The 27,335-nt window shown below is 49.4% G+C and overlaps 1 protein-coding gene across 4 annotated transcripts in view; it reads right to left on the bottom strand.

Annotated features, from left to right (window-relative positions):
• The window catches only part of Tmem266 (transmembrane protein 266), a 116,541-nt gene that overhangs the window by 34,569 nt on the left and 54,637 nt on the right, over positions 1–27,335 (bottom strand). For 3 of the 4 annotated variants that reach the window (XM_036191861.1, XM_036191860.1, XM_036191862.1), the window contains exons 2-5: positions 26,093–26,226; positions 22,378–22,566; positions 4,218–4,372; positions 1,432–1,505 (exon numbers count right to left, since the gene is read on the bottom strand). In XM_036191861.1, the coding sequence (XP_036047754.1) occupies positions 1,432–1,505; positions 4,218–4,372; positions 22,378–22,566; positions 26,093–26,130 (456 nt within the window). In that variant the 5' untranslated portion in view covers positions 26,131–26,226. The remainder of the gene's footprint in view (positions 1–1,431; positions 1,506–4,217; positions 4,373–22,377; positions 22,567–26,092; positions 26,227–27,335) is intronic. The other variant, XM_036191863.1, reaches the window with a different exon arrangement.

The following is a 27,335-nucleotide window of genomic DNA, read 5'->3' as shown; positions in this document are numbered from 1 at the left end:
ATTTGCAGGAGAGAATCTTAGCAAGCAGAGAGGAGGGGCCAGGCAGGGCTGGACCCTCTGGGGATCCCAAACTACTGGTCAGCCTCTTCCAAACACCTGAGCACTACCTCAGTTAGCTGGTTAGGAAGCTTCCTGGCCAGTTCTATGAGCTACAGAAGTCAAGGTCTGGAGAAGACGGTGTTCTATCTACATTTGGAATGCCTGCTACCCTGCCAGGCCCCACTCAGACCCAGCATTCTGAACTAGAAGGCTAAGGCCTAGACCTTCTTTGATTTTTAGGGAGACAGCAGAGCTCTTGGCTAGGCCAGAGAAGGCCCTGGGATTCAGCCTCTTGGGTCCTTTGACCATAACATAAACTCTCTTATTCTACAGCCTCGTCCACACTATTTCTCTTCTCCAGGCTCACACCCTCCCTCTCAGCCTGTGCTATGTTCTCTCCAGTGTACAAGCAGCCTCATGTGTGCACCATGCCCGTGCATTCCCAGCAGGCTCTGAAACTTATTTGTGTTTATCTTCCACTAAAAGTTGCTACAGAGCTCTTTGTGGGCAGATGTGTACCTGTGGCAGAAGGTGGGGACAGCCAGATAGAGTGGCCAGTGGCCAGCTAACCTAGTCAGTTCTTGGCTCTACTTGGAGGAAATGGTTCCACACAAAACTCTCTGCCCTTCACTGCCCACAGCCCTTCCCATCCTCCCAGGAGGCCCTATCTGAAACAGCTGCAAGCCAGTGTCCTACAAGCACAGGCTACAGTGTCACTGATGGCATGGGGACTGCTCAGGAGATGTCGCTCCACGTGTAAAAATCAAGGCATGTGCTGGTATCGAGGTTTGTCAAATGACCCAGGAGCCAGATGGGCCTGTTCTACTGCCACAGTAAACCCAGGGGCTAGGAGACTCCAGGTAGCTTTTCAGACGTGGACCTCAGCCATCAACTCCAGCAATACCAGGAAACATCTGTCTAAGGCACTTCAGAAGCATAGCCCTCTGTTGCCCCAGGGACACCTGCCAGCTGGGACTCCACCCTTCTACAGGACCTGGTCAAGTCCACTGCCTTGGCCCTGAAGCAAGCAAATCCTAACTGCTTCTGCATCTGGTTTTCCTGGGCCTTACCTCCTGAATCACTAGTGACACACAACTTCTGCCCTTCAGCTACGTCATGCACTGTCTCACCTTCACAAACCCATTACCCGGACTTCACTTGGCAACCCCTGCATATGTTCTGGATTCTGAGCAGCGGTCACCTGCTTAGAGACAAATCTCTCCATCAGAGTTGGCCACTGGCATGCATGTCTGTGTCTGTAGACATTCCTTGAGCTGTATCTTATGGTGAAATTCAGCCTCAGGAATAGCAGGAAATGTGGAGTGAATGAAACCTGGGTTTCCTGGGAATGAGTCACCCCAAGGAGATTTCAGGGCCCAAATCTTTACCTACCTCCGAGAAGAACACAGAGAGGATGACCAGACTGATCCAGTGAATGACACCAGCAAACTGGAATGCACTGGAAACTGGAATGAACACAGTGAAGCCAGGTTTAGGAGCAAAGAATTGAGTCCATCAGTCCAGGGGGCTTTGTGGTATGGAGGCAGACCCCTGGGGACCCCTGGGTGCTTGCAGACACATTTGGATCTGTTAGAAACTGGGTCGGAGAGCAAGGGTAGCTACAACCAGTGGTTATGTGGAAGTGGCAAGGGCATGGTGACCCAAATGCTTTTCTGTCCTCAAAGGCCACCTCCTTTGATTCCTCCTGTTCACTGCTATTGTCCTTTGTGTCATAGCCAGACCCAGGAGGGGTCACGACCACAGCAAGGCTGTGGACCTGAGTGGGCAGCTTCAAGATCCACAGCACACCAGCCTCACAGCTCAGCACACTTTGTGTGGGGCTCTGGGTAAACCTCTGCCCTTCCATTCTGAACCTGCAGTACTGGAGATGGTGATGTCAGCAGCGTGCTTTGGAAAGAAGGCTGGAATGATGCCTGGCACGGGGAGCTGATGGGTAAAGGCAGCAGAGCCTGCCGGCTGGGACAACAAAAGGATCTTCCAGGTCCACAAGGGGGAGGCCAGCAATGATGGTTCCTTATTCTACCTCAGCTAGTCAGTCACTCTAAAGGCCAGGACACCACAGCCTCCAAACACTAGCAGGGCACAGTTTATGTGCTAGTGAGGCTAAAAGCAAGGGGTTGGAGTCCAGGAAAATGGTGGGGTGACCTTGGTAGAAAGAGGGAAACATGGTCCCCAGAGGGAGTCCTCTGGATGGATCAAGGGAACTTTGAGGACAGGGGGTGGGGGTGTTGTAGCAAACAGGTCATGTTGATTCTCTAGAGGGCCTGTTTCAAGCTGTTCAGCTGACCCACGGGGGGCAAAGAAAGATGTCTTCTTTGGGTAGGGCTGGAATTCCCTGTTTTAGAATCTTTGAACTCTGGGAGTGGGTAAAACTGAGGTCTTCAAGCAAGTCCCAGAGGAAGGTTGCAGTTCTGGGTTCCAGGAGGGAGACACATAGGTTCCCTGGCTCGGGGCCAGTGTGACCCTCGCAGGATGAGCCCTAGAGACACTGTGAGCCACATGAATACCAGTGGGAACCACAGAGCTGAGGCCTGTGTGACTCTGAAAAGACCTCAGATGATTCTGGAAACATAAAATCTCTCCCCATTATTTCTCAAATGAATTCCTGTGCCTTTTTTACGGTTTGCTTTAGAAGAGCAATAAATCTCGGATTGTGCGTTTTATGGAATTTAAGATGCCTTTTATGAGCTGCTATTGGATCTCCCACCAAAATCAATCTCCTGGATACTTAATTTCAAGCAAAATTCCAGTGTCGGCTGGGTTCTCAGTTCTACCTGATGCCTCATCCCAACCCGAGAAGCTCAGGGCCCCAGTACAGCCCACCACAGGGAAAGAGGGTTCCGTTATGGTCAGGTCTTATAAAACACAGACAGTCTGGATGTGAGGGGGGAAGCCTACAGCATGGTTTAATTGAAGACAGGTTGAGTGTAAAACCAGTACTGGGCACTTAATGCTGGAAGATACTTTAATTGGAACCAAGGGGCCACCGGCTACATAAAACCCAACTAGGCTTATCAGACAAAAGCAATTCTGTGCTCTCTCAGAGAGCAGACAAGGCTGGTGTGTCTTGGTGGGAGCTTTGACTACCCCTGAGCATAGAAGATCCAGGGAGGATTTGGGGCATTTGAGAAAACAAAGAAGAAAATGGGTTTTGGGGGGCAGCTGAGCCTCTTGTCCTGGATTCTGTCAATGGTGGACACCAAAAGCTCTCGGCAGCCACTAACTCCACTTTTAAAGTATTTGTACTTGAATGGTTCACCTCCCAGATCAAGAAAGGTATGTGGGGACTTTCCCATAAGCTATATGCTCATCCACAGGCAAGGGCCAGACATGTGGGCCTCTGGCCCTCTGCTGTACCAAGCAGGGTATTTCCAAGGGTGGGGACAGAAAGCGGGCCTCCACGCTACAGCCATGTTGTCAAAGGGCATCAGAAGAAGTCAAGCCTCCTGGTGCCACCTGCACCAAACTGCATGAGGCTGGAAGGAACCCCCAAAGGGAGGAAAGTAGCCAAACAGTTAAACCGTCTGGAGGCTTGGAGCATCCTGCTCTGTTCCTCTACCTCGGGTAAGTCTCCAGTTCCCACAAACTTTAATTTGTCTGCTTTTTCTATAAAATGGGGTCCTGTCCTACCAGTCCCGGGCACCATATGGTTGCAGGCAGGGTTGAAGGTGTGGGTGTGGAAATGCGTTTTCAAAGCTATCAGGGCACGTGTAAATGATGCTGCCCGCTTCGGGTTGGTACCTACACCAGCGCTGCAGCTGCTGGCTACTGACTACCAGTGGTCAACTTCCCCAAACGGAACTGTTTAAGCCAGAAAAAAAAGTTCACCCTGGAAAATTCCAAATGAGAACAATATAGAAAAAAAATGATGCACACAGGGGTCCCCAACTTTTGCTTGTCTCATTATGGAAGTCTAGGGAGGAGACTGAAGAGGCCACATTGGACAGAAGACAAAGCCATGTTGACAGTGATGGAGAAGCTGCCAAATGTGTCCCCTCCCCAGGGGCAATTCCCGTGGGCTGTCGTGGGGCCAGCAGCTCGGCGGTGGCACACACCGGGGGACAATCCCAGTCTGCAGGTTGGGGACCCCTGAGGGATGCAGATGCACAGTGAATATTGACATATGTATTTGCATATGTATCTCTCTTGCTACTCACACTGGAGAAGCTTTATATCTATTAGAAGTTCCAGAGTCAGGAGAATCACCACCAATATTACACAGGCTACCAGGAAACTGTTGAGACTCGCACTGAGCAAAAATACCTGCCATACGGCTGCTCTCTTCCCACAGCACGGTTTCAGCCAGTTAGACCTGCAGGGACAGAAACAAGGAGAAGAGAGCCTGAGGGGCTGAGGGGAGAGACCTTGGCCACAGCCTTGCCTCAAATCAACCAGCCTGGCTCCCCGGGGGCCTGGGCTCACCATGATGTTATTTCGTTTTGTAGGCTGTGCTGGGGAGGGAAGGCAGGGAGGGAAGGCAGGGCCTTGTTAAGCTAAGCATGCACCCCACCACTGAGCTACATCAGCAGCTGGGCTTCCAGAGAGACTGCACTTATTCAAGAGGCCACTGGGTAAAGTCCCAAGAGTAAAACAATCTCATTAAGGGACACAGCTGCATTTACAGGTTGGCTTTGGGAACTTATGGGAACTCTCTGGGATTCAGGCTTCTCAGCTCCGAAATGGGGGTGAACCTCACACCCATAAGTGAATCAAACTTGCCTGGGTGGCAAGAGCCCAGGACAAGCTGCTGTCACTACATTTCTGTGTCTCTCGGAACCCAGCCCATGTGCTGGCATTTGGGGACATCTCTGTTTATACTCAGCAAATATGCTGAAGCACTCAGTGGATAGAATTCGACTTTTTCAGCTATAAAAGGAAGTGTTGGATTGGCTCCCTGCTTATCAGAACAGATTATCTGGACACTGGGTCTGCAGAGTGTTAATAGCTGTTACTTGACCTCCCCCACACCTCCAAAAAATTCTGTGATTGGGTAAGTTTGGAAAAATCTGGGTCAAATTTCAATGGTCACTTATTTGTGGGATATTCCAGTCCCTTTACGATGCTGCTATGTTTTACTGTCCTCTACAAGAATGGCATCTGTGTTTACCAAACTGGTGAGGCCAAGGCTGCCTCTTGTCACAGAGCATCAGGTGGGACTCTCACTCTGTGTATGGTTGTCTTTTAGGAGACATTTACAGGGGAGAGGAGGCCCCTGAGGATAGACTCTCCTGAATAGGTTGGATGTAGGCAGGAGGCCACAGGAGCTCAGAGCAGCTCAGCCTCTCAGGGTACTAGATGCCCACCTCTGAGGAACACAAGAGGGTGCTGTACTCAAACCTCACTGATCTGGTCGTTTATGACCTGTCCCTGCCTGCCCATCTGTTTTCAGTGAGAATTATACATCCTAAAGGGGATGAGACAAGCCAGGGAAGTTTTATTTTGGGGTCTATCCCCATTGCCCTGGGATCGCATGCAAAGACATCAGATCACTCTGGGACTCCACTTCCCCATTTGGAACGTAAAGAATAGTATTATTAACTTGTAGAGTTGTTGAAAGATAAAGGAAAGACTGTATCTGACCTGAAAACACGGTGTGGCTGAAATGACATCATGATGATGGTGATGATGCTGATGCTGATGGTGGTGATGATGATGATGATATTGAGGGTGTTGCTGCTGCTGATGGTGATGATGATACTGATGGTCATGATAATAATCTCTGATGGCCCAAATGCTTGACCATCCCCACATCCTTCCCATCCAGAGAGAGTCAGTCTGCTGCAGTCTGCTGCCAGGAGGATCAGTGTCCTCCTCTTGAATACTCAGGTGTCAAGGGGCTGGGAAGGCAGCTCTGCTTTTTAGCACTCTCTGAAAAAATGATGTGGACACTGGTGACATCTTCCTCAAAGTTTGTTCAGAGAGAGCTTGAATGCCAGAGGTCTTGAAGAGACCTGCCAGGAATGGGGGCTTGCTCAAGTCTCTCTGGGTATTTCTAATACCTATGGGAATGATTGATGGTCTCTATCCTTGGCTCAGTGGTGACGTAAAGACCAGACATGGTCCTCTCTAGACTCAGGAAGCAGGTTCCAGAAAGAGACGCTTGGAGACCTCAACATGATGGAGGAAGCTAAATAGGTCATTTTGGATGGGGGAAGCAATGATTGACTCAAGTTCCTACAAAGGCCAAGAGTATGGTGTGAGAGAGGAAGAGACTGGCTAGGTCAGAAGCGAAGGCTTCTCTTTAAGAGACAAATGGAAAACAGGCTACAAAGCCCAGTGGGAGCTAAATCACTAAGACCAATGATGGGGTCTGCATGGCGGCCCCTTGCAGGTGAAACTTCAAATGCACTGCATTGACCACACTTCTCATTTTGTTGCTGTTGTTTGTTTGTCTTTGTTTTGTTTTGTTTTCGGGCTCCCACAGGTCAACCCAAACAGAAGCCACATAGAGCTCAGGAGAAATGCTAGATCAATTCAAATTTCACATAAACAACAAACAACTTCCTAACACAACTATATCCCAGATATTACATAGAAGGCACCTTACTAAACACACACACACACACACACACACACACACACACACACACACACACACACTAAACTTTACAGGGCCCTGTGTATTGCTCTCTGCTAGGTCTGGCAAACTCGGAGCTGAGGTCTCAAGGAGCCTGGTGGGAATGACTGTAATTTAGTCGGAGAAATGCACGGATGAAGAAAGAGGCCATAATAGTGTTTGAAAAAGCAACATTCCCAGAAGCCCAAGGTTGATCTTCTCAGCTGTACTCTGAGAGAGAAAACAAAAGAGCTCTAGCAGCCAGGAGAAGTACTTTCTGAGAGATAAATACCCTTTTCTTGAGGCTACACGACCCTGGGACACCTTGAGGAGCCAGGGAAATCTAGAGAAAACCCCTGAGGCCAGCTGTCATCATGAGAGGCTGAGGGAAGCACTGGATAGTGAAGCCTCTACCACATGCTTGAGGACAACCTGTTCCCAGCCTCTTGGAGGCCCCCAGAGGCGGAAGGCTGCTGCCCACTGGATCCACTCTCTGCAGACGCTTTCCTGCAGCGAACACTCTTGGCTGTTGAGAACTCTGTCCTTCTGCCCTCCCCACCCTCCTATCCTTCCTGCTCCCTACTTTTTCTCCATGCCACACCAATCTCCCCTTCTGCCTGGGCCTATTTGTGCCTTTCACACCTCTTGGTTGTGCCCAGCCTTCAGCCTGGGCCTTGTGGAAATTTTGTGTTGTGCACTTCCCACCCTGTGGTCTTCCAATGCATGCCTTCTCTTCCGGGGCACAAAGACCCCCTCAGCTCCAGTCCCACATCCACTGTTAGTGGCCGCATCCCTGGTGCCATCTCACTGTCATTTGAAATGGGAGCCAAGCAGCTTTGGAAGCTATAAATAAAACAGGCAGCTGGGAAGACTGTTGGCCCTGGGTGATGTCCAGTGGTGAACAGGAGGTTTCACCCTCGTGGTCAGTGGAAGCAGCTGGGCATCCTTCTGCCTCCCGTCTTGTACATCTGATGAGGGCGAGATGCAGCCTGAGAGCCTGCTGCTCCCTCTGCCCCAGAGGAGAGCCCCAGGCAAAGGGGAGGAAAAGCACTCTGTTGGGCTGCAGCTTACCTGAGTGTGGGAATGCTTGCTGACTTTGCTGTTGAAAGAGGTGTGGGCAGGCCTGGAGTCACTGCAGCGAGCTGAGGTTAGCCTGAGTCACCGAGAGGATCAGATGGAAAGCCTCAAAAAGGAGGCAGGGCAGATCTGGATGTCAAAGGATGCTGTGCCCCCAGTATGGACTAGGTGGGCCCTGTGTCCCAAGTCAGCAAAACTGGTTACATTGTAGTGGGAAAGAGGAACTCAAAGCAGTTATAATGCACTATAAGGTGACGGGGGCATTAGCAGGGGAACCCAGAGCCGGTGCAGGACTCAGGATGGTGAAGAGTTGAGCAGACATTTAAAACCAAGTGTTGGGGTATACAGGGCCATCTCCTGAGCCTCACTCACCACCCTGTGCCTGTAAGCTTGCTTATTTGAAAACTATTACCCCAGCAGGACTTCTTGACTGTTCCATCCCCTCATCAAGGGGTGGGAAGGACATGGGACCCTCACCTGAGTATCCAGCTGCTCCCCACCAACCCTGTCCAAACTGCATGGAGCTAGAATATATATAGTTGAGGAAGTCTAGGGGAGGGGGCACCATATAGCTAACTATGGGAGAGTCCTCATTCCTGCTGGGCAAGGACTTTCTGGTACAACCTATTTGGAGAGGAGCACCCACACCTCTATAGGTACCCCCAAACCCCAAAGCAGGTGCAAAGCCAAGCCTACCTATTCAAGTCCTGTACTACTAATCCCATGGCAGCTTAGGTGTGCCCAACCAGAGCTTGTCCCTCAGCTACCTCTGACTACATCTGTCCCATGGCTGCACAAGGAGGTAGTATTTCTATCACTGGTGATATGATATCACACATACTGGGGGAACCTCTTTCCTCCCAGTGACCCCCACAACTCAGCAGGGACTTAGGAGACACAGACAAAGGAAGACCATCTAATAAAGGACCCCTGTGGGTGGATGTGCCAGAACAGGGAGGCCTGGAGGTGGGGATTGGGATCTGCATCCAGGTCAGAGGTTGTTGTAAAGTCCCAAAGTTCAAGCCCTACCCACTTCAGGGTTCAGACCATGGGCTAACTTCCTGGGGGTGATTCCAAGGTGTGGTTCCACTGTCCTGACTCTTCATCACCTGGGCACCCACTGAGTTCTGGAAGCTGTGTCCTCCTCAACATCCACTGAATTTGGCGCTGCATTTCAGTGATAGCCCAGGTGATGCGGCTAGCGCTGTTCTTACAGGTGACAGGTACTACGGAGAATGAACAGGGTGTCGTGAAGGGAGTTTAGGAGCAGGACAGAGGTAATGGTGACAGTACCAGCTCAGCACGAAGCCCAGGAGGCTTGCCCGTGGCTCCGTTTTGAACAAGAGAGACCGGACACGGCAGTACAACTCTATAAGAGCAAGGATCTGGGCTCCTCGGCAGAGCTCTCCAGAGGGAACGGGAACGGTGGTGTGGCGCTAAAACTGCAGGTTCCTGGCTGGCTCCATGTTTGGGGTCCCCAACAGCTGGTAATACTTCCTGTGAAATGCAAGTGTCTCAGTCATTGCAAGGAGAGTGTGTGTTCATGGCAAAAGGAGGAAATATTTCCCGTTTCTAAAGACCCCTGAGCGGTTAACTAGAGATCAAGGAACTTATTGGGCTGAAGCTGCAGGAGAAAAATTGCTGTCTGGTGGCCTCGGGCAACCAAAGCCCCGGGGTGATGTCATTCCTGGAGTTGCCACCAGAGGGCAGGCGTGCCCCATTTCCCCAAGTGCGCTACAAAAGCCAGGGGCAGCCTGGGGCGGGCTTGGGCTGCCCAAGTCTCAAATACCGACAGATGGGCGTGAGGGCAGGAGGTATTCCAGAGAAGTTCCGGCACCCCCTCCTGAGGCCTCAGAGGAGTCCGGGGGTGGAAAGCAAGTGAGGGCCTGTGCGGCTTCTGCTCTATATCCTTAGTTGTTCGGGTAACAGTTTGAGAGAATAAAATTCTAGAATATGAAAATGAACTTTAGAAATTCCCACCAAGGCTCTTTTATGGGAGGCAAGGCCAATCCTGGCATTGGCCTGGAAGGCAGGCAGGCAGGATCAGGCAGTGCTCCAAGCTTGGCACTGAAACAGCCCCATCCTGAAGGTGAAGTAGGCCACGTGGTGTGGACCGGTCAGGGCTGAGCTTGCTCCTCCAGGGCCAAGCCTCTTCCACCCCACAGCCCACTGTGTGCAATGGAAGGGGCAGAGGGAACTGCCTGCCTTCTGGGTAGAGCCTGTAGAGATGGGGGAGACACTGTGTCATCGTAAAAGGTGCTCCACAGGCAGTGGGGGTGGTGACATCAGAAAGGCTGATTCCCCTGGGGTGACAGCTGGAAGACCTTGTTAGTTGCTCATGTAGACTGCCATCCCTCAAGCGCCCCAAGAGAAGAGCTGAGGGAGGTCGGAAGGTGTCAAGAAGCCAGGTGGTAGCAGCAGCTGAGATGAAGCCCGGAGCACCAGGCTTTCCTACCCCATCCTGCCTGAAGCTGTCTTCTACACCAGTGGCTTGGCAGCTTTCTTGGAGCAGAACAATCCCATAATTGATGAAAACAATAGTCATATGTCTCCAAATACACACAAAAACACAACCCTGTGCATGAAGTTTCAGGAGATGCAGAGACTCCTTGACTCTCATGGAGGATCATCAAGGGAGACCTGGGTGGTCCCTTCCACCTGCCTAGCTTCTTAAACCGTGAACTGCAACCTCATATAGGGGTCATTGTGCTTGTTAGGATTTTTGTCAACCCAACATGAGCTGGGGTCATCTGGAAAGAGGGAACCTTAATTGAAAAAACGCTTTGATCAGACTGGCCTGTAGGCAAGTTTGGAAGGGCATTTTCTTGGTTAATATGAATTATTAATTAATTAATATGAACTAATATGATTAATGAATAGCAGCCCATTATGGACAGTGGTACCCCTGGACAGGTGGTTCTGGGTTGTATTTAAAAAAGCAAGCTGAGCAAGCTGAGGAGAACAGGACAATAAGCAGCGTCTCTCCATGGTTCTGTTTCGGTTCCTGCACCCAGGTTCCTTCCCCGAGTTCCTGCTTCAGGGTCTCTTGATTGTGGATCCTGACCTGGAAGATGTAATCAGCCCTTTCCTCCCCAAGTTGCTTTTGGTGTTTGTCATAGCAACAGAAAACACACTGGGAGGTCATGGAACTAATGCCTCCTGAGATGGACTTGGCGTTTGATCCCCAGCAAACCTTCCTTTCTACCTGAGGAGCAGTCTAGTTCGGTGGTTTCTCCGAATCATCACTTATAGTGAGGGTGATGCAAAATCTGGCTAAAGGTTCTTGAACACAAAACAAATAAATTCACAGGGCTGGGAAGGTAGCTCAGTGTGTAGAGTGCTGGCCATATAAGCATGAGGACCTGAGTTTGACCCCCTAGCACCCATGTAAAAAGCTAGGCAGGCAGGGACAGGCAGCTTCCTGGAGCCTGCTGGTTGGTTGGTTAGCTCAGGTGCAGTGAGACCCTGTTTCAAAATGTAAGTTGGAGAATAATTAAAGAAAATGCGTGGCATTGATCTCTGGTCTCCACTGGCATGTGAACACACATTAAAAAACACAGAAGAGGGGTCAAAAGAGGGCTAGGGGTAGTTCAGTGGAGAAAACACATGTCTAAGCATGTGTGAAGCCCTAGGCTCAGTCTCTGGAACCACACCCACAAATATCAAACGTGTAACAAATCATTTTGCATCACCTTGGATCTGAACACAGGCTGTCACGCCACGCAATACCAATGGACACTTTCTAAAACACCTTGGCTCAAAGTTGAGACCAGGAAATGTTAATGAATTGCAGTGTTTCTAGTCTGCAAGCAAACTTCCACTGTTAGAGAAACATAATGGTTTGACTATGGGAAATAGCAACATTTACTGTTTTTCTATCTTTCCTACCTATCTTTAATATACATATTAAATTAGTATATCTTTAGATCGCAATATATTAGATTGTTTGGCTTTTTTTAATTGCTCATTAAGATGCTGAAAATTTTCATTTAGAAATTGTTAAAGCCCAGAACTCAAGAGCAGAGGCAGGCAGATCTCTGAGAGTTTGAGGATGGCCTGGTCTACATAGTGAGACCTTTTTCCAAACACAAAAATCATTAAAGGAATTTTGGCTTGGGATCAGGACAGACACTCCAATAATTTGAAATAGCCTCAAACAAACACACTTCTGTCATTTTGTGTTATATATTTATGCCAAGTGACGATCTCAACACTGGAGATTAAAAAAAAATATTGTTGAAGATGCTCTACCCTAGAGTATCACAGATTCAGTCATGACTTAATTCTTTCTGTAATCATAAACAGGTACATTCATCTCATTAATGTGCAAATTTGCTCTAATCTTTAACGGGGAATTATATGACTACCAGAGAATTATTTTAAATAAATTCCTTTATGACTTATTATCAGTAAATGTTTGGTTTGTATACCTACTTTATATTCCTATGTGCCTATGGTTGTGTAACAGGTTCTCTGTAAAGGGCTTAGGGTGGAAAGGGTTGAGGAGCCCGGTCTGGCCCACATGCGCTGTTTCTATGATGCTCAACACTGGCACCATGGAAGCCGCTGGACTTGGTGGTGGCTTTGACAGTCAGCAGCATGTCCTGGTCCTCCCTTTGTTTTTCTTTACTGTATTCATTGCAGATGGCTAGCACATGGTCAGAGAAAGCTATGAGGTTGACAGAGATCCAACTCTTTGATCTATGCTTCATTTTTGTTGGTTTAACAGACACATACATGGTACACTCTGTTGTGGGATATTAGCTTAAGATGTGTTCATTTGTTTATGCTGTGGGATGTTTGTTTAATGAATTTGTTTAACTCTGTAAAGCTGTGTTACTTTGCCTGCCTAAAACACCTGATTGGTCTAATAAAGAGCTGAACGGCCAATAGCAAGGCAGGATAGGGATAGGTGGGATTGCCAGATAGAGAGAATAATGGATGGAGAAGTCTAGCTTTGAGAGAAGAGAGAGGAGCAAGAAAAAGAGGAGAGGAAGAGGCCAGGGGCCAGCCACCCAGCTACACAACCAGCCACAGAGTAAGGAGGAAAGAAAGGAATATAGATTAGAGAAAGGTAAAAGCCCAGAGGTAAAAGGTAGATGGGATAATTTAAGAAAAGCTGGCTAGAAATAAGCCAAGCTACGGCCAGGCATTTATAAATAAGAGCAAGTCTCTGAGTATTTATTTGGGAGCTGGATGGTGGGTCCCCAAAGAGCAAAGAGTTAAAAAACAAAACAAAACAAAACAAAAACACCTAACCAACTGCAACACTCTATGCGCCAGGAGCTGTTCTGGGCATTTAAAAGGTTAATTTATAGCCGGGCATAGTGGAGCATGTCTTTAATCCCAGCACTCAGGAGGCAGTGGCAGGCAGATCTCTGTGAGTTTGAGGCCAGCTGGTCTACAGAGCTAGTTCTAGAACAGCCAGGGCTACAGAGTGAAACCCTGTCTCAAAAACAAATAAATATATGGTGGGGGGAAAGGACTGGCTTGGCTTTGGTGGCAATTAGTATCTAATCCCAGCCACATGTTGACTAGACCCTGAAGCCAGTCTTTGGGTCCTTAGTTTGTTAATCCTAAAAATGTGATCCTGGCCTTTGCAGAAGTGCTTGGAGGATCTGAAATATTAAATATAGCATATATGAAGCTAGCATGTGTCAGGACAATGGTAGTTTCCATACATGTATGAGCAGGTAGATTATCTGACTTCAGGAAATGGTGGAATATATAGCATTCCATATCTAGGCACTGTGCAGGGTGTAGGACACGTTGGGGGAGGGGAACCTTCATCTCCACAGAGTCTGGAATCTTGTAAATGAATTCTGACTTGCTGTGGGCTCCCGCCCTGGACCACTCTAGAGAGAGAAGCAGGAGAGGGAGATGAACTCAGGTAAGCATGACTTTCCCAAAGAGACACAGCCTGTCCTGTGAGAACCATCAACCCAGAGCTACAGGGACACCCTCTGGCTGACTATCTGAGATGGTTGGAGCTTCATTCCCTCTCTCCTGGTGAGCCAGAACATCAGGGAGTCAAGCTCTGTCCCCTTCGATTCCAGGAGGCAACCCAGGCAGCACACACAGTCCCGGGGCACACACTCACACTTCACAAAACAAACACTCAGGCTAGACAGGAGAGACGCTTCAATTCTGAGAACTGACCACAAATCTAAGGACTTCCTTTGTACTGGTCTTAGCAACTAGGGCTATTAGATGAGGTCAACTCCCTAATCCTGTGGGAAGAAGCTTGCTGCAGTGTACAACTTCTTCTCCTGCCCTGCCCCTCTGGGTTGACAGGAGTTTGGTAAATTCTAAGTTGGCCATGTTCTCCTTTTTTCTCTTCTGCCAAATTCTGGATCCTGGATGTCTCCACAGATAACTAGTGCTCTCATGTTGGAAACCATAAACCCAGGCTCCCTTGGCTTTCTGCACCCAGCCTGAGGGTACAAACCTTCCTCCCTTCAGGCTGAGCTCAAGTGCCCACTCCCATGCCTGATCACCAGAGGCCCTCTGCTGCCATCTAGTGGTCCCCAAAGGCTGTACACCATGTATGTTGTGAATAGGTGGGGGTGGGCAAGTATTTTAATAATGTATCTGTGAACTGATTGCTTAATCAAATAAAAATGAGAGGCCCTCAGATGATAGGAAAATGATATTGCCTATGATTAATACATTTTGTATCCTAACTAAAGCTCTCTTTGATAGCTGGAGCCTAGAGAATCCTTGTGAAAGCCTCATGAAGGGTAGTATTTTACTGTAGGCAAATCTCTTCCCTTCCTCCCCTCTCGTCCATCTTCCCATCCTTCCATGAATCGTGACACAGAACCCCTAGGTTTCACACCTGCATGGTCACGGCTAGGGTAGGCATGCCTGTTAACCCTGAACACATCTAAATTCTTACTAAGTAGAGTTGGCATGCTCCGAGGCCAAACTCACTTCTTTCTTTTAGGCTGACTTTGTGGAGAGGAGGTATACCGGCTCCAGCTTAGCTTTGACCTGTGGGCACGAGAAGGCTGGTGCTGCTCTCCCTCCTTGTCCAGTGGTCTTACCAACCCCATGAAGATCAGGTTACACCACTCTCCAGGGGAACTGGTTTTCCCATGCCATCTGATCTCAGTGTTGCCCATTCACTCACACTCAGGATGACGTTCAAGTCATCCCTTTAGTCCATCAGCCTGCCCTCTATCCCAGTCTCAAACGATCTGGTCCCGGATAGAAAGAACCTCCTGGCCCAGGGCTGGGGTTAGATGTGGAAAGTGTAGAGCCCAGAGGTTGTCCAAGGCTGTGCGCACCTATCTGCAAGTTGTACCGAAGTGGGAGTGGGTGAGTGTTTTGCTTACGAAGAGTATACCTGTGAAGTTATTGCTTTCCTAATCATTGACAACACGGCAGGAGCGGGCTGTGGGAGCATGGGGGTGAGGGCAGGAGAGTTCTGGAGGATGTGTCCTTAAGGTGTTCCGAGAAGAGGCTATTTTCGGCTGTGGCTTAAGAGCCCCCTCCTGCCTCTCTTTGCCCCCAGCTATTGCTTGCTGTCATATCTAAAATTATTTCAGTCCTTATTTAGAGGTGTTTGCTATATTGGGCCTGTCTTCTTTTTCTAACCTGACATCTCAAAAAATATCCCTGTGCCCCATTATGTTGTCTTCCTCTGACTCCTCATGCTGGCAGAAAGATGCGGTTAGTCTTGTCTCCATTTAGGCCTTTTTGAGACCTGTGCTTCTTCCAAGCTTCACCTGCCTGGGAGTCCGGTTAGAAATGGGAAATTAGTTCCCGTTTAAAAAAAGCGTGTGTGTGTGTGTGTGTGTGTGTGTGTGTGTGTACACGTGCACGCGCATGCACACACACACATGTATGTGAGTGTGTACATGCACACTGGGCATATGTGAAGGTCAGAGGCCAGCTTGGCATAGCCAGTTCTCTCTTTCCACTATGTGGATTCTGGGGATCAAACTCAGGTGGACAGGTTCCGCAGTGAGAAGCACCTTTACCAGCTGAGCCATCTTGCCAGCCTGAAACCAGCTCTCTTTAGGCTGTGATGTACTGTGGGTGAGCCTCCCACATCTGCATAGCAATTTACCTTGCAAAAGACAGGTCCAGTCAGCCTATGAGCATTCTTTGCCCCATGACTCAATTCCAGCCCATAATACATTAGCGGAGAACCTGCTGGAGGCTTCTGGGAGGTTCTGTGTTGTTCTCAGGCTAATCATGGCCAGCTATTCTCACTTGCTAGATACAGAGGAGGATGCAGAGCTACCACGGGCAGCCCTTGCACCAGCGGAGGCCACTATGGCATCAGGGTGAAGTCAATACCGTTGACAGCGGTGATAAGGGGAACCTGGTCCTTGCTGACACTGAGTCCTCTGGACCGGCCTCAGAGCTGCCTTAGCTCTGGATCCCACAATCTGGAGGCTAATGAGTTTGAGGTGGGTTTTCTGTTACACACAGCCCACAGCAACTAGCGGGTGGTAGCCAGTCCTCGAGGAAGCATGTGAGGGAGAAAAGGAAAGCCATGCAAATGAGCAGGACTCAGTAACAGGGCGGAAGGTCTGAGGGAGGAAATCAAGCTAGTCTCACAACATTTGGTTGTCACAGGATTTTGCAGTTGGGGCTGACACCTCCTTCTCCCCCTCCCCTCCCCAGACTGTTCACCTCTGTGGATTCACGTGGCGGGGAGGTTTTGGGTTTTCAGTGCTGAAGGAGGGAGACATTTGGTGGAGAGGGCAGCAGACACAGGGCGGGGAAGGAAGAGCATCAGCGGGCATGGCAAACCAGGGCAGCTCCTCCGTTTGCGTTGGGGACCTGGATGCAGGGAGGCGAAGGTGAGAACCAGTAGAACTACAGAGGGTGTGAGAAGTCCGTGGTCGGCAGGAGCCAGAGTTGGGAGTCGAGGGGAAGGGAATGCTCTGTCCTTACCCGAATGGAACCCACACTGCATGAGCCTCCCAGGTGCCCTCGGATGGGCACTAGCATTCCCACAGTGGACACCTTTGGCAGCAGTGACCTCACGGGCACTACAGTGGGACTGAGTCAGTCAAAGCAATAGAGAACAAGATCTCCAACCGCAGTGATGTCTGTGAGTGACAGACTCCGGGCAGCTGAGAGGTGTAACATCGGTTCCTGTTGAGGTGGGAAGGGGGCTTAGGGCCGCTGGAGGGAAACTTAGGTGCTCATGGCTTAATTTGGTTGTGGAGGATCAGGACCAAGCAACTTCTGTGCCCCACTGGTTTGAGCCGTTTCCACTTTGAGGAGAGAATTCTGGGGACATGCTGTATCTGAGATGGCAGTAATGGGCAGGTTGTGGCTCCTCAGTCTGGATTTGAGTGCCATCACCAAAAAGGCTATGAAAGAAAATGATCTGGGTATAGATGAGAACATTTCTCCTTTCAAATATACAGCTAACTCAGAACAAGAAGACTGGATCATTCCATTGACATTTGTCGGGATTCAAAGGCATTTGGGGATCCCTATGAAGACGTCCAGAAAGAACTCAGGAGTTTGAAAGGGAGATTGAGACCAGACACGTGGCTTTGATCATTACTAGCTAAAAGCTTACAGAGATGGATAAAATTACCCAGCGTGTAGAAAAAGGGTAGTGAAAGTGTGTGCGTGTGTGTGTGTGTGTGTGTGTGTGTGTGTGCGCGTGCGCGTGCGCGTGCGTGTGTGTGTGTGTGTGCGCGTGCATGTGCGTGTGTGTGCGCGCGTGCATGTGCGTGTGTGTGCGCGTGTGTGTGTGTGTGTGTGTGTACTCCAATAGTTAAAGAACAAGCAGATGACAATTGTTATTTGTCTGACAAAGGCTTAGCAGCACAGTGGCAGAGGAAGATATGTTTGTGGTCGTAGGCATCAGGATACCATGTCAAGGAGGAGACAGGGACAAGAGGCAATGGAAGGCTTTCAGTAACAAGGGGATGTGGATGCCTGCATTAGTTACTTATTTTTGTCCCTGAGAGCAAATGTTTGACAAAAGGGAGCTTTAAGAGAAGAGGACTTGCTTTGGCTCACTGGTCAAAGGGAAATATATTACATCACGGTGGAAAGCTGTGGCGGTGGGGGTGGGGGACGTCTGGTCACATTGTGCCTGCAGTCAGGAAGCAGGGTGAGGAACGCTGGTGCTCAGCTGGTCCTCCCTTCCCCTCCCCTTCAGTTTAGGGCCTATGGGGGTGGTGTCACTTACAGTAAGGGAAGATCTTACCTCTTTTGTTAAACTCTGGGAACATCCTCATAGACGCTCCCCGAGACGTGTTTCCTAGGTGATCTTACATCCAATCAAGCTGGGAATCAAGCTTAGGCATCATGCCCTTGAGAAGAGTGGCGGGCACGGAAGAGGCTGCCGCCAGATGTGGTAGACTGAGGAGTGCAGCAGGTGTCACTGAAGCTTGCAAGAAGTTTGATTGCAGAGGGAGGGAGGGAGGAATTGGGGGGGCAACAGGGGTCAGGGTGTAGAGTGGAGGTTAGGAGAGAGGAGGGTGGGACTCTGGACGTGGGGGGGCTGTACTGAAGGAGTGAGGTTTCTGGGAAGAAGGGAGTGTCGGGGGGAGGGGGTCTGTGTGTTCCATGGGGCGGCTGTACTTTCATGGGACTGTGGGAGAGAATGTCGTCTTCAGGAAAGGACTGAAGAAAATGGACGCCATGAGACACGGCCAAAGAGGACTGCCAAACATGCCTGAGAGTCAGGTTGAGGCTCAGTGGAGACCTGGAGTCTGAGGCAGTGCCAGTCTGCACAGTAGCCTGACTTCCCCTCTGAACCCCAAGCTGCCTGACAGCAGAGCTCAATGTCACAGGCGACAGACAGTGTGGACAGTGGCAGCAAGTGTCTTTGGACAAAGGCTAGGTGATGGTTGATTGTGACTGCTTTCATGCTGGGACATCGAGATGTCTAGGATATTCTTTAGTAGAGCACATCTCTGGGTGTGTCTTTGCGGGCATTTCTAGGTGTTTCTGGGGTATTGGTTGCAGTAACAAAAGCTTGAAACACAGACTTCTCAGCAAGTCGAGGCTGGCCCCTTACCTGTGCCTGTGGTTCAGTCTGAGTTATGATGATGGCCCATTTTACCTCATGGGACTCTTGTGCACAAACAGGATTGCACACTTTAAAATTCTCAAATCACATCATACCTCACTACTCAAAATGGTGAACAGCAAGGACTGGTGCGGACATGGGGCAATGGAACATGCTGTGGATGATTGATTGATAAATGAAGTACTGATTGGCCAGTAGCCAGGCAGGAAGTGTAGGCAGGACAATAGGAGAGGAGAATTCTGGGAAGTAGAAGGCTGAGGCAGAGAGACGCTGCCAGCTGCCATGATGAGAAGCAACATGTTAAGATACCAGTAAGCCACAAGCCACGTAGCAACTTATAGATTAATAGAAATGGGTTGATTTAAGATATAAGAACAGTTACTAAGAAGCCTGCCACAGCCATACAGTTTATAAGTAATATAAGTCTCTGTGTGTTTACTTGGTTGGGTTTGAGTGAGATTTGTCCTGACTGTGGGCCAGGCAGGACCAGGAAAATGCTAGCTACAGGAACATTCATGACGCACTGTTGGTGGGAGTGTAAAATGTCACAGCTTCTGTGAAAAATGGTAGTTCTGCTTTTAATGCCCTCAGGACTTGTAGAGCGTGGTTCAGAAAGTGCACTTGTGGGCGTATACCTCAGAGACCCGAAGGCAGGGTCTCAGAGATGTTTGTTTACAGCAGCACTATCCATGATAGGTAAAATGCAGACACCACCTGAGTGTCCAGAAGATGAGCAGAACACGTAGAATATATAATCATGGGATGTTATTTGGGTTACAAGAAAGGAAACTCTGGCCCATGTTACACCATGGGTGAACCCTGAGGACAGTATTCTTATTGAAGCGAGCCATTCATAAAAACACAAATACTGTATGTTTTCACTTGTACAAGGTGCCTGGAGCAGTCATATTTAAGGATGGGGCAGAATGGCGGTGCCAAGGGCTGGGGGAGGGGAAGGGCTGTCCAATGTGTACAGTGTCACTATTGGGAGCACTCTGGGGACAGTGGCAGTGAGAACTGCTAAGAAGGGAGAGCACCGCTCCCTCTGTTACCTTGTGACCTGACCACACTCTTCAGGCTGTTAGAGTCCTCAAGCATTCACTAAGCTCTCCAGCCCTAACAGTCCCGGAGTACGGGGAAACTGGAAAGCATCTCCTGTCACCACACTCCGGGGACACGAATGTAGGGCAGATGAGTCACTGCAGCTTTGCCTTAGGGTCCCTAAGGTCCTTCGGTTTCCTACAGAAAAGATATTCCTGTTTATAGTGCTTCCCTCAGCAGGAAGAGGTCTTACAGACGCAAGTGACCCTGAGCACGTAAACTTGGACTTGGCTCTTGGATTGCATTGCTTCAGGAAGAGCCGGGTTGAAAATGGTAGGAAAGCCCTGGGAAATGAAGCGAGCCAGGAACAGCCTGGCTCCTTCACAGCCTGCTCTTACTTGGTCCCTTCCCCAGCTTCTGTTCTGGGCAGGGCTCTTGCTTCCCAGGACACAGTCTGGCTGCCCCAGGGGTCCCACTGAGGAGCTCAGTCATCTCCCTGTGCCTTCCTATTTGCATGACAAGAGAAGCAGGGGGGTGGGAAACCCACCTGGAGAACCAAATCAAATCCAAGGCCTCTGCCTTGCCCAGAGAGACCTTGCAGACAGCCAATTCAGAAACCAATTGAACGGCTGAGCCAGGCCTCTGACGACCTGGGGAGTGGGGCAAACATCTCAGGGGTAAGTCTGGAAAGGAGGCACACCCTGTGGTGTGGTCCACCTGCATGGGGCACACCCACTCACTAGACAGTGACAGGAGCAGTTGTGGATTCTGAACCAGAGCTCTTAAAGGGTTTCCTGTCTCTTTCCATGACATTTGACTATGAACTTGAACTGGGTCTGATAAAAACCAGGCCAGGGTAGAAGAAGGACCAGGGTAGAAGAGCCAGCACATGTTCCTGGCTATTTCTGGAGGTTGTACTACCGCATCTGACCACCAGAGAGCAGGAACATGGTGACTCTCTGGGTGCAGGGAAAGACCCTCCTCCTGGTGGACTGCAGTCCACAGAACTGAACTTCAGAGAGGGCAGGAGCAGAGCAGTGAACTCAGCTCTGTGATCCTGTTGAGCACCGACTGGCCCTGCTGCATAGGCCATGTGTCCACACAGCTGGCCCCAGTTCTGGGCCTTTCAGGATTTAACTCAGGCTTTAAGTTACAGGAGACCAGGGAAAGCAGGCTCTTTAGTCTGATTGTGGTTGCTCAGGTCAATACTGCCTCTTCCAGGCAGGCCTCAGAAATGTCCGTCCTTCCTTCCTTGTTTCCTTCCTTCCATGCATGGCACATGCATGTGAATGTGAGGGTGTGTGTACTTGTGGAGGCCGGAGCAGGGTGTCAGGCACCTTCTGTGGGTCTCTGCCTTTTTGCCTTAAGACAGGGTCTCTCGCTAACCAGAAGCTCACCATTTTGGCTAAGCTGTCTGGTCAGTGAGCTCTCTGGATCTGCCTTTCTCTACCCCCTGGGGTTACAGGCACATGCATCCATGTCGGTCTGGTTGCTGGGGATTCCAGCTCACATCCTCCTGCTTGCAGAACATGCTCTCTTTCCACTAAGGCATCTCCCTAACCCCTTCGGAGATTTTCCTATCAATTTGCCTGTCAGTTTCTTCTGGGGTCCTGCTAGCTGTGTTTACAATACTTGGAAAAATTATATTTTCAGAGAAAGCCACTGGGGTGTCATTTTTGCAGAAGCAGGTGTACAGCTTCCCAGTTGTTTGGCAGTTTATCTTAGGAAGGGGGTATCCTTCAGGAACAAACAGGGAATCTGAGCTCTACAAACTTAACTTAGCTATGCCTTTGGCCTTGCTTCTAAAATGCATGGCAACCCTTCCCTTTTGTGTTTAGAGCAGCCAGCGTGTTCTAAAATGGTTACAGGCACCTGGGAGCATTGCCCAGAACTGGCTCTTTGGTGCTGACCAGTGTTTACAATTCTGTGTCTAAAAGCCACAGGATGGAACTGGAGAAGCCTTAGGTTAGAGTTAGAAGTCTTTGCTACTATATGACCTGAGGATGTATTTCTGCCCTTCTGTGGCTTTCAACATTCCAATCCCCTACCCCTGAAAAACAGGAGATCAAATTCTTATCTCCCTCGCCACCATCCAGCTGGAACATCACACTATTCCTTTAAAGAGTGGGTTTGTGAGAGAGACCAGGCTAATGAGAAGTCAAGTGAGAAACACACCCACTGATCTGATTGACAAGTCATATAGGAGGAGTTCAAGAAAGAGCATCCCTGCAGGCTCCCCTGGACAAGGAGAGAGATAGTGTCACTGTGTGCAGAGTGAAGTGTGGTCCAAGTTCATCCCGTATGGGCTCTGTGACCTTGGGCACATTCCTAACCCCTGTCAGGTATACAGAGTGAGTTAGAAGGAACATTAAGGATCATTTCAGTCTGGAGACAAATCTTATTATTACCTAAGTTTTAAGAGAACATCACAAAAGACATTAAGAGGTTGTCCAGCAGCATTTTCTGTACCCAAGGTCTTTTTCTGAGGAAATGGAGTCTGAGTGACCTAATGTCAACTTCTGGCCTCTTCTGCTCAGTATATCTTACCTCTGTTGTGGCCTCTTGGGAGGTACCCATGGAAACACGGGGAGTTATACAAGAGGCTCTCAGCCATGCCAGAACCTACCCTTCTCTTTGGTACTCTTCGTCCAAATTCGACAGGAGCTGTGAGCCCCCCGTGGAAAGGTCTACAGCAGCCAGGGGCAGGTCCCGATAGGCAAAGTTCACCAGCTGCACGGGAGCAATGCTCTTGGTTTCTTCGTCTACTTGTTGGGAGATAATCTCAACTTCAGAAATTCCTCCTTCAATGGCAGGCCTAGGTGGAGAGCAATGGGGAAGGGTTAGCCCTGAGAACAGTGTACTGTCTGCCCTGGGTCAAGGGAGGGCGAGCAAAGGCATAGGAAGCTAGAGTACTGTGCAGTGCTGTGTTGTGCTGTGCAGTGCAGTGCTGTGTAGTGCAGTGCAGTGTTGTGCTATGCAGTGTTGTGCTGTGCTGTGCAGTGCTATGTTGTGCTGTGCAGTGCTGTGTAGTGCAGTGCTGTGTTGTGCTGTGCAGTGCTGTGTAGTGCAGTGCTGTGTTTTGCTGTGCAGTGCTGTGTTGTGCTGTACTGTGCTGTGTAGTGCAGTGTTGTGCTGTGCAGTGCTCTGGTGTGCAGTGCTGTGCTGAGCAGTGCTGTGTAGTGCAGTGCTGTGTTGTGCTGTGCAGTGCTGTGTAGTGCAGTGCTGTGTTTTGCTGTGCAGTGCTGTGTTGTGCTGTACTGTGCTGTGTAGTGCAGTGTTGTGCTGTGCAGTGCTCTGGTGTGCAGTGCTGTGTAGTGCAGTGCTGTGTTGTGCTGTGCAGTGCTGTGTTGTGCTGTACTGTGCTGTGTAGTGCAGTGTTGTGCTGTGCAGTGCTCTGGTGTGCAGTGCTGTGCTGTGCAGTGCTGTGTAGTGCAGTGCTGTGTTGTGCTGTACTGTGCTGTGTAGTGCAGTGTTGTGCTGTGCAGTGCTCTGGTGTGCAGTGCTGTGCTGTGCAGTGCTGTGTAGTGCAGTGCTATGCTGAAGGGCACGGGAAACACAAGGTTGCTATTTTTCCCCACTGGCCAGTCAGGGAGCGGTCCAAGGGCCTGATCAGTCACCCTTTCCTCACTAGCTAGGGTGAATGGAAAGACCTGAACATGTGAGTTTGGGTGTGTGTGGGGGGGGGGCAAGTTCTTTAAAGGGAGGTAAGGACCTTCTGCTAACCAGAAAAAACAAAAGAGTTGCAGCTCTTAGCAGTGTCCGTCACCGCACTTTCTATTGCTGTGATGCACTGAGAATCACTGCATGTGATTCTTTGCTGTGGTTCTGTTATCTGTGTCACAATAATAAAAGGTACTCTTGTTCCCAACTGGATATCTCCTCTGGGTAGCCAGGGGCTTCTTAGAGACTTAGGGGCCTTGGGGGTGGTGAGGAGGAAAGCCAAGGACAGCTAAGAGGGTGCTCCCTTCCTATTCAAAGGGGTCTCACCATACCTCCGTTCTCAAGATTGAGGGTGGGAAATTGGGGGTCACCTGAGCAAACTGGAGAGTGTGGGTCAGTCCATGTCTTAGGCAGGCTTATCTTGGGCAATGACACCAACCCACAGCTTCCCTGGCACACAGTAGGCCTCCGCCAGGGGCAGGGACACCTCCCAAACCATCAGGAGTTTTGTCAGTTTGTGGAGGCCTTTTTAATACCACTGGTATCTGAGTAGGAATTGGAGACCGAGGAGACATAACCATCCTGCAAGATGGCTAACAGCTGCGTACTGTGCCTAACAACTCCTGATGGGAGATGCAGGATGGAGACCTTGGCTATTCCTTCATGGGCATCTTTGGTCCCTCCTGCACATCCTTGGCTCTGTCTCATCCTGTAGAATGAGAAGCTGAGGCTGATTCTTGTATCTCTGGCCAACAGCACAGTTAGAGAGGGAAAGTAGTGTGCACGGATCAGTAAAAACTTAACATCTGAGGGACACAGAGGGTCTGTGCACGGGGAATGAGAAGCCAGTGACAAATCTCAAGGCAGCCAGTCTGCTGTAGATCATTCTTGGGCTCTGGTACTTCTCTCTGTGGTACTTTCCCCTGGCCTCAGTTTCTCTAACTGAAAAAGGCTTGCTGAGGGCTTCTGTGGTCTGCTACGGAGCAAGCGAGAGGAGCTTCTAAGTGGCAGGCCCCACTTGCCTGTCCCATTTGCTCTCCGAGGGAAAACTCTAAACTTGAAATGCTTCTCACAGCCTGAAACCCAGCAAGCAATACACAGTAGCAGTTACCTGGGGTGCTCAGAGCTGAATCTGCCCACTTCCTTTGCTTGGATTATTCGAGGGTTAGAGGTGGGCTACTTGGACCACCCACAATCACCAGGAAATTCCCAGTACCCAGATTTGCTTTCGTAGCCCTGCCCCCCTTAAGCCTTTGGTTTTTTCCTCCCTGCCAAGCACCGATAACAGTACTCATCACAGTGTGACATTTACAAAATGACTCCAGAGCTTCAGACAGAACAGTCATCGGATGTGCAGTTCTGTGTTTCTCAACAATTGATCTGAAAGTGTGGGTGTTTCTGGGGGAATCCCAGCTACCCCAGATGTTTCCTAAAAAGTACAAGCTGGGTTAGTTTGTTCTCTTAAGGAAGCAGGATTTTTGAATTGAACAAACAGAACTTTCTAATCAATGGGGTCAAAGAAGGCTGGAGTTATGTTTCTGAAACCAACAGGATCTGATTCTGACACGTGTAGAACCAATCGCGTCTGCCTGTCACATCCCTGCCCTCCAGTCCACGTGGACAGTGGTCGTAGTGGTCCAGCTCCATCTCTGGCTGCATGGTCATCTCAGCAGAGACTCCAGGCTTCCTTTGGTGAAAATGAAACTCTAGAAGCTCACAGTCCAGTCAGTTACTGAACCTACACATTGGTCTTGCATATAAAGAACACTGTGATGGATGATGAGCATTCGTGGCGCTATCAGATTTCCTTGAAGGGGTAAACACCACCCTTACTGCCCCCTTTGTCACGTGACATTGCAGCTTCTCCCATCGAAAGGAAGTATGTGTTGCATTTTCCAAACCCTTGATGGGGGGGTCAGCCATGTGACTTGTTTTGGTCAATGGGATGATCATAGACATGTTACCAGCAGAAGAATGAGAGGTACCTGTGACTTTTTGTCTGGCTCTTACTCCAGTAGAGAGTGATCAGTCTGGACCATGGGGGTGAACAGAGACCCATTGACTAAAGTCTGTTCTCACCTAGATCCTCTGGCAGTTCTACAACAAAGCCCACAGTGAAGGGCGATCCCAGGCGAGATCAGCAGATCCATCTAGCTGATCACCTAGCCATGTGATCTTGCATTGTGCCATGTTGAGGACGGTTGTCACAGAGCACTGCAGTGGCAGAGAGAATGCACTCACGCGTCATCATGCTTCCGATGACTGAGGAGCCAGGCACACAGCTAAAGGGGCTGGGACAGCATTGTGTAATAGACAGAGTGTTATTTTTTATCTTGGTTTTGTTTACCAGTGAGTTGTCAGACACAAAATAAATTGCCACCTGATGACTTACCACACTGACACTTGGTCAGATTAAATGGTTCATCCATATGGCACCTTGGGTTTTGGGAACTGAAAGCAATTCTCCTTTAAGAGGCTTTTGCTTGGTGTCATAAAACCTGCTTTTAGAAACCCTCTTATGATTTCTAAATTTCCTTGCAATTCTCATTTTATTATCACCCTTAGCATTTCCTAGTCCTATTCCGAGGTTTGTTTCCATTGCCTGAAGGAACAGAACTTCACCTCATGAGACACTAGCAGCATTGTTCTAGATCCAGAGAGCAGGTTCTGAAGGTACTTACTGTGGATTGGTCATGTTGAAAGATGCAACCAAAGCCATGGGTGTTCTTGATGTCTAGTGGGGCTCAGCTGTCCTTAAGCCTGATCTTAGCATTTCCAAGTGGGGCTTTTATAAGATTCATGAAAACAGAGTGCCCTGAAATGATAAACGGGCATTTATTACCTTCAGAGGCCAAAGTGAATTCCTCCTAATCTCATCTAAAAATGGAGTGCTTAGCACTGTCCCCATACAGCACTTTTCTTGATGGCACTGCCGAATGGATCTTTCCAGTAATGCCTTGAAGTGGTAATGATAGGTGTTATGCTTCTCTCTCTCCAATCCCCCGGCTTCCTCATTCACCCATGTTATTCCCACTAAGCTGCTGCACCCCCAAATCCTACCATGAATTAGGATTCTGTCTCTCTTTTCTTCTCAATTGAGTCCTCAGTGGAGAACCAGCAGACAGACAGACAGCAGCTCAGGGGAACTGGCCCTCTGACCAGTCTGTTGAGGCTCATAGCCTCACTTGCACCTACACGCTCTACTCTGTTTCACCAAACAAGGATAACCCCAGAACTACCTAAATGATGGATTCACAGGAGACGCTTGGAACAGTAGCAAACTATGTGAGTGCTGGCTTCTACTACTGTGTTTAGAAACTTTTACAAATGAAGATGGTACAAGCTGTTGAATCTGATCACATCCCAAAAACTATTTGGAGACCTAAATATAAGGCTTTCCTCCCTAAATTCGGCTTAGGTAAATAGTTTATGCTTTTCTACCAACCAATGTGACAATACCCAGGTGACTCCTCTGTAAGCTGGAACAATCCTAAAGAGGGGACACAGGCAGACAGACCCTGCCCTGGACGTTTTCAGACAGCCACTATGGAGGGGGTTCAAAGGGGTAATCTTTTTGTAGGCTGCACCGTGCACAAACTGCTGTTCCTACAAGAATTCCTCCCAGGATAAAAACCTCATTCTCCTGACCTGGAATTCTGCTCAGAGAGGAGGTTCAGCTGGGGAGACAAAGGGAGAGGCACACAGAAGGAAAATGACTCCCAGGATGGGAGACACCGGGAACAGATGGCCAGGAAGGAGCTCTCTCTCATGATGCGGAGCAGCTCTGGGAATGGCTGGACTTAGCATAACCAGAGAAGAAATGAGAGCTCTCTAAATCTGTGTGGGGCTCAAGCCAGCAATCATCCGACACCAGAAGTCAGTAGGGTGTAAAATAACTTGGGACAAAGGGTCAGAGACAATTTG

The sequence above is a fragment of the Onychomys torridus genome, chromosome 7, assembly GCF_903995425.1.
Source record: "Onychomys torridus chromosome 7, mOncTor1.1, whole genome shotgun sequence".
In the NCBI taxonomy this organism is placed as follows: Eukaryota; Metazoa; Chordata; class Mammalia; order Rodentia; family Cricetidae; genus Onychomys; species Onychomys torridus.
Note: the sequence above shows the minus strand (reverse complement) of the source record. Positions and strands in the feature narration are given on the sequence as shown.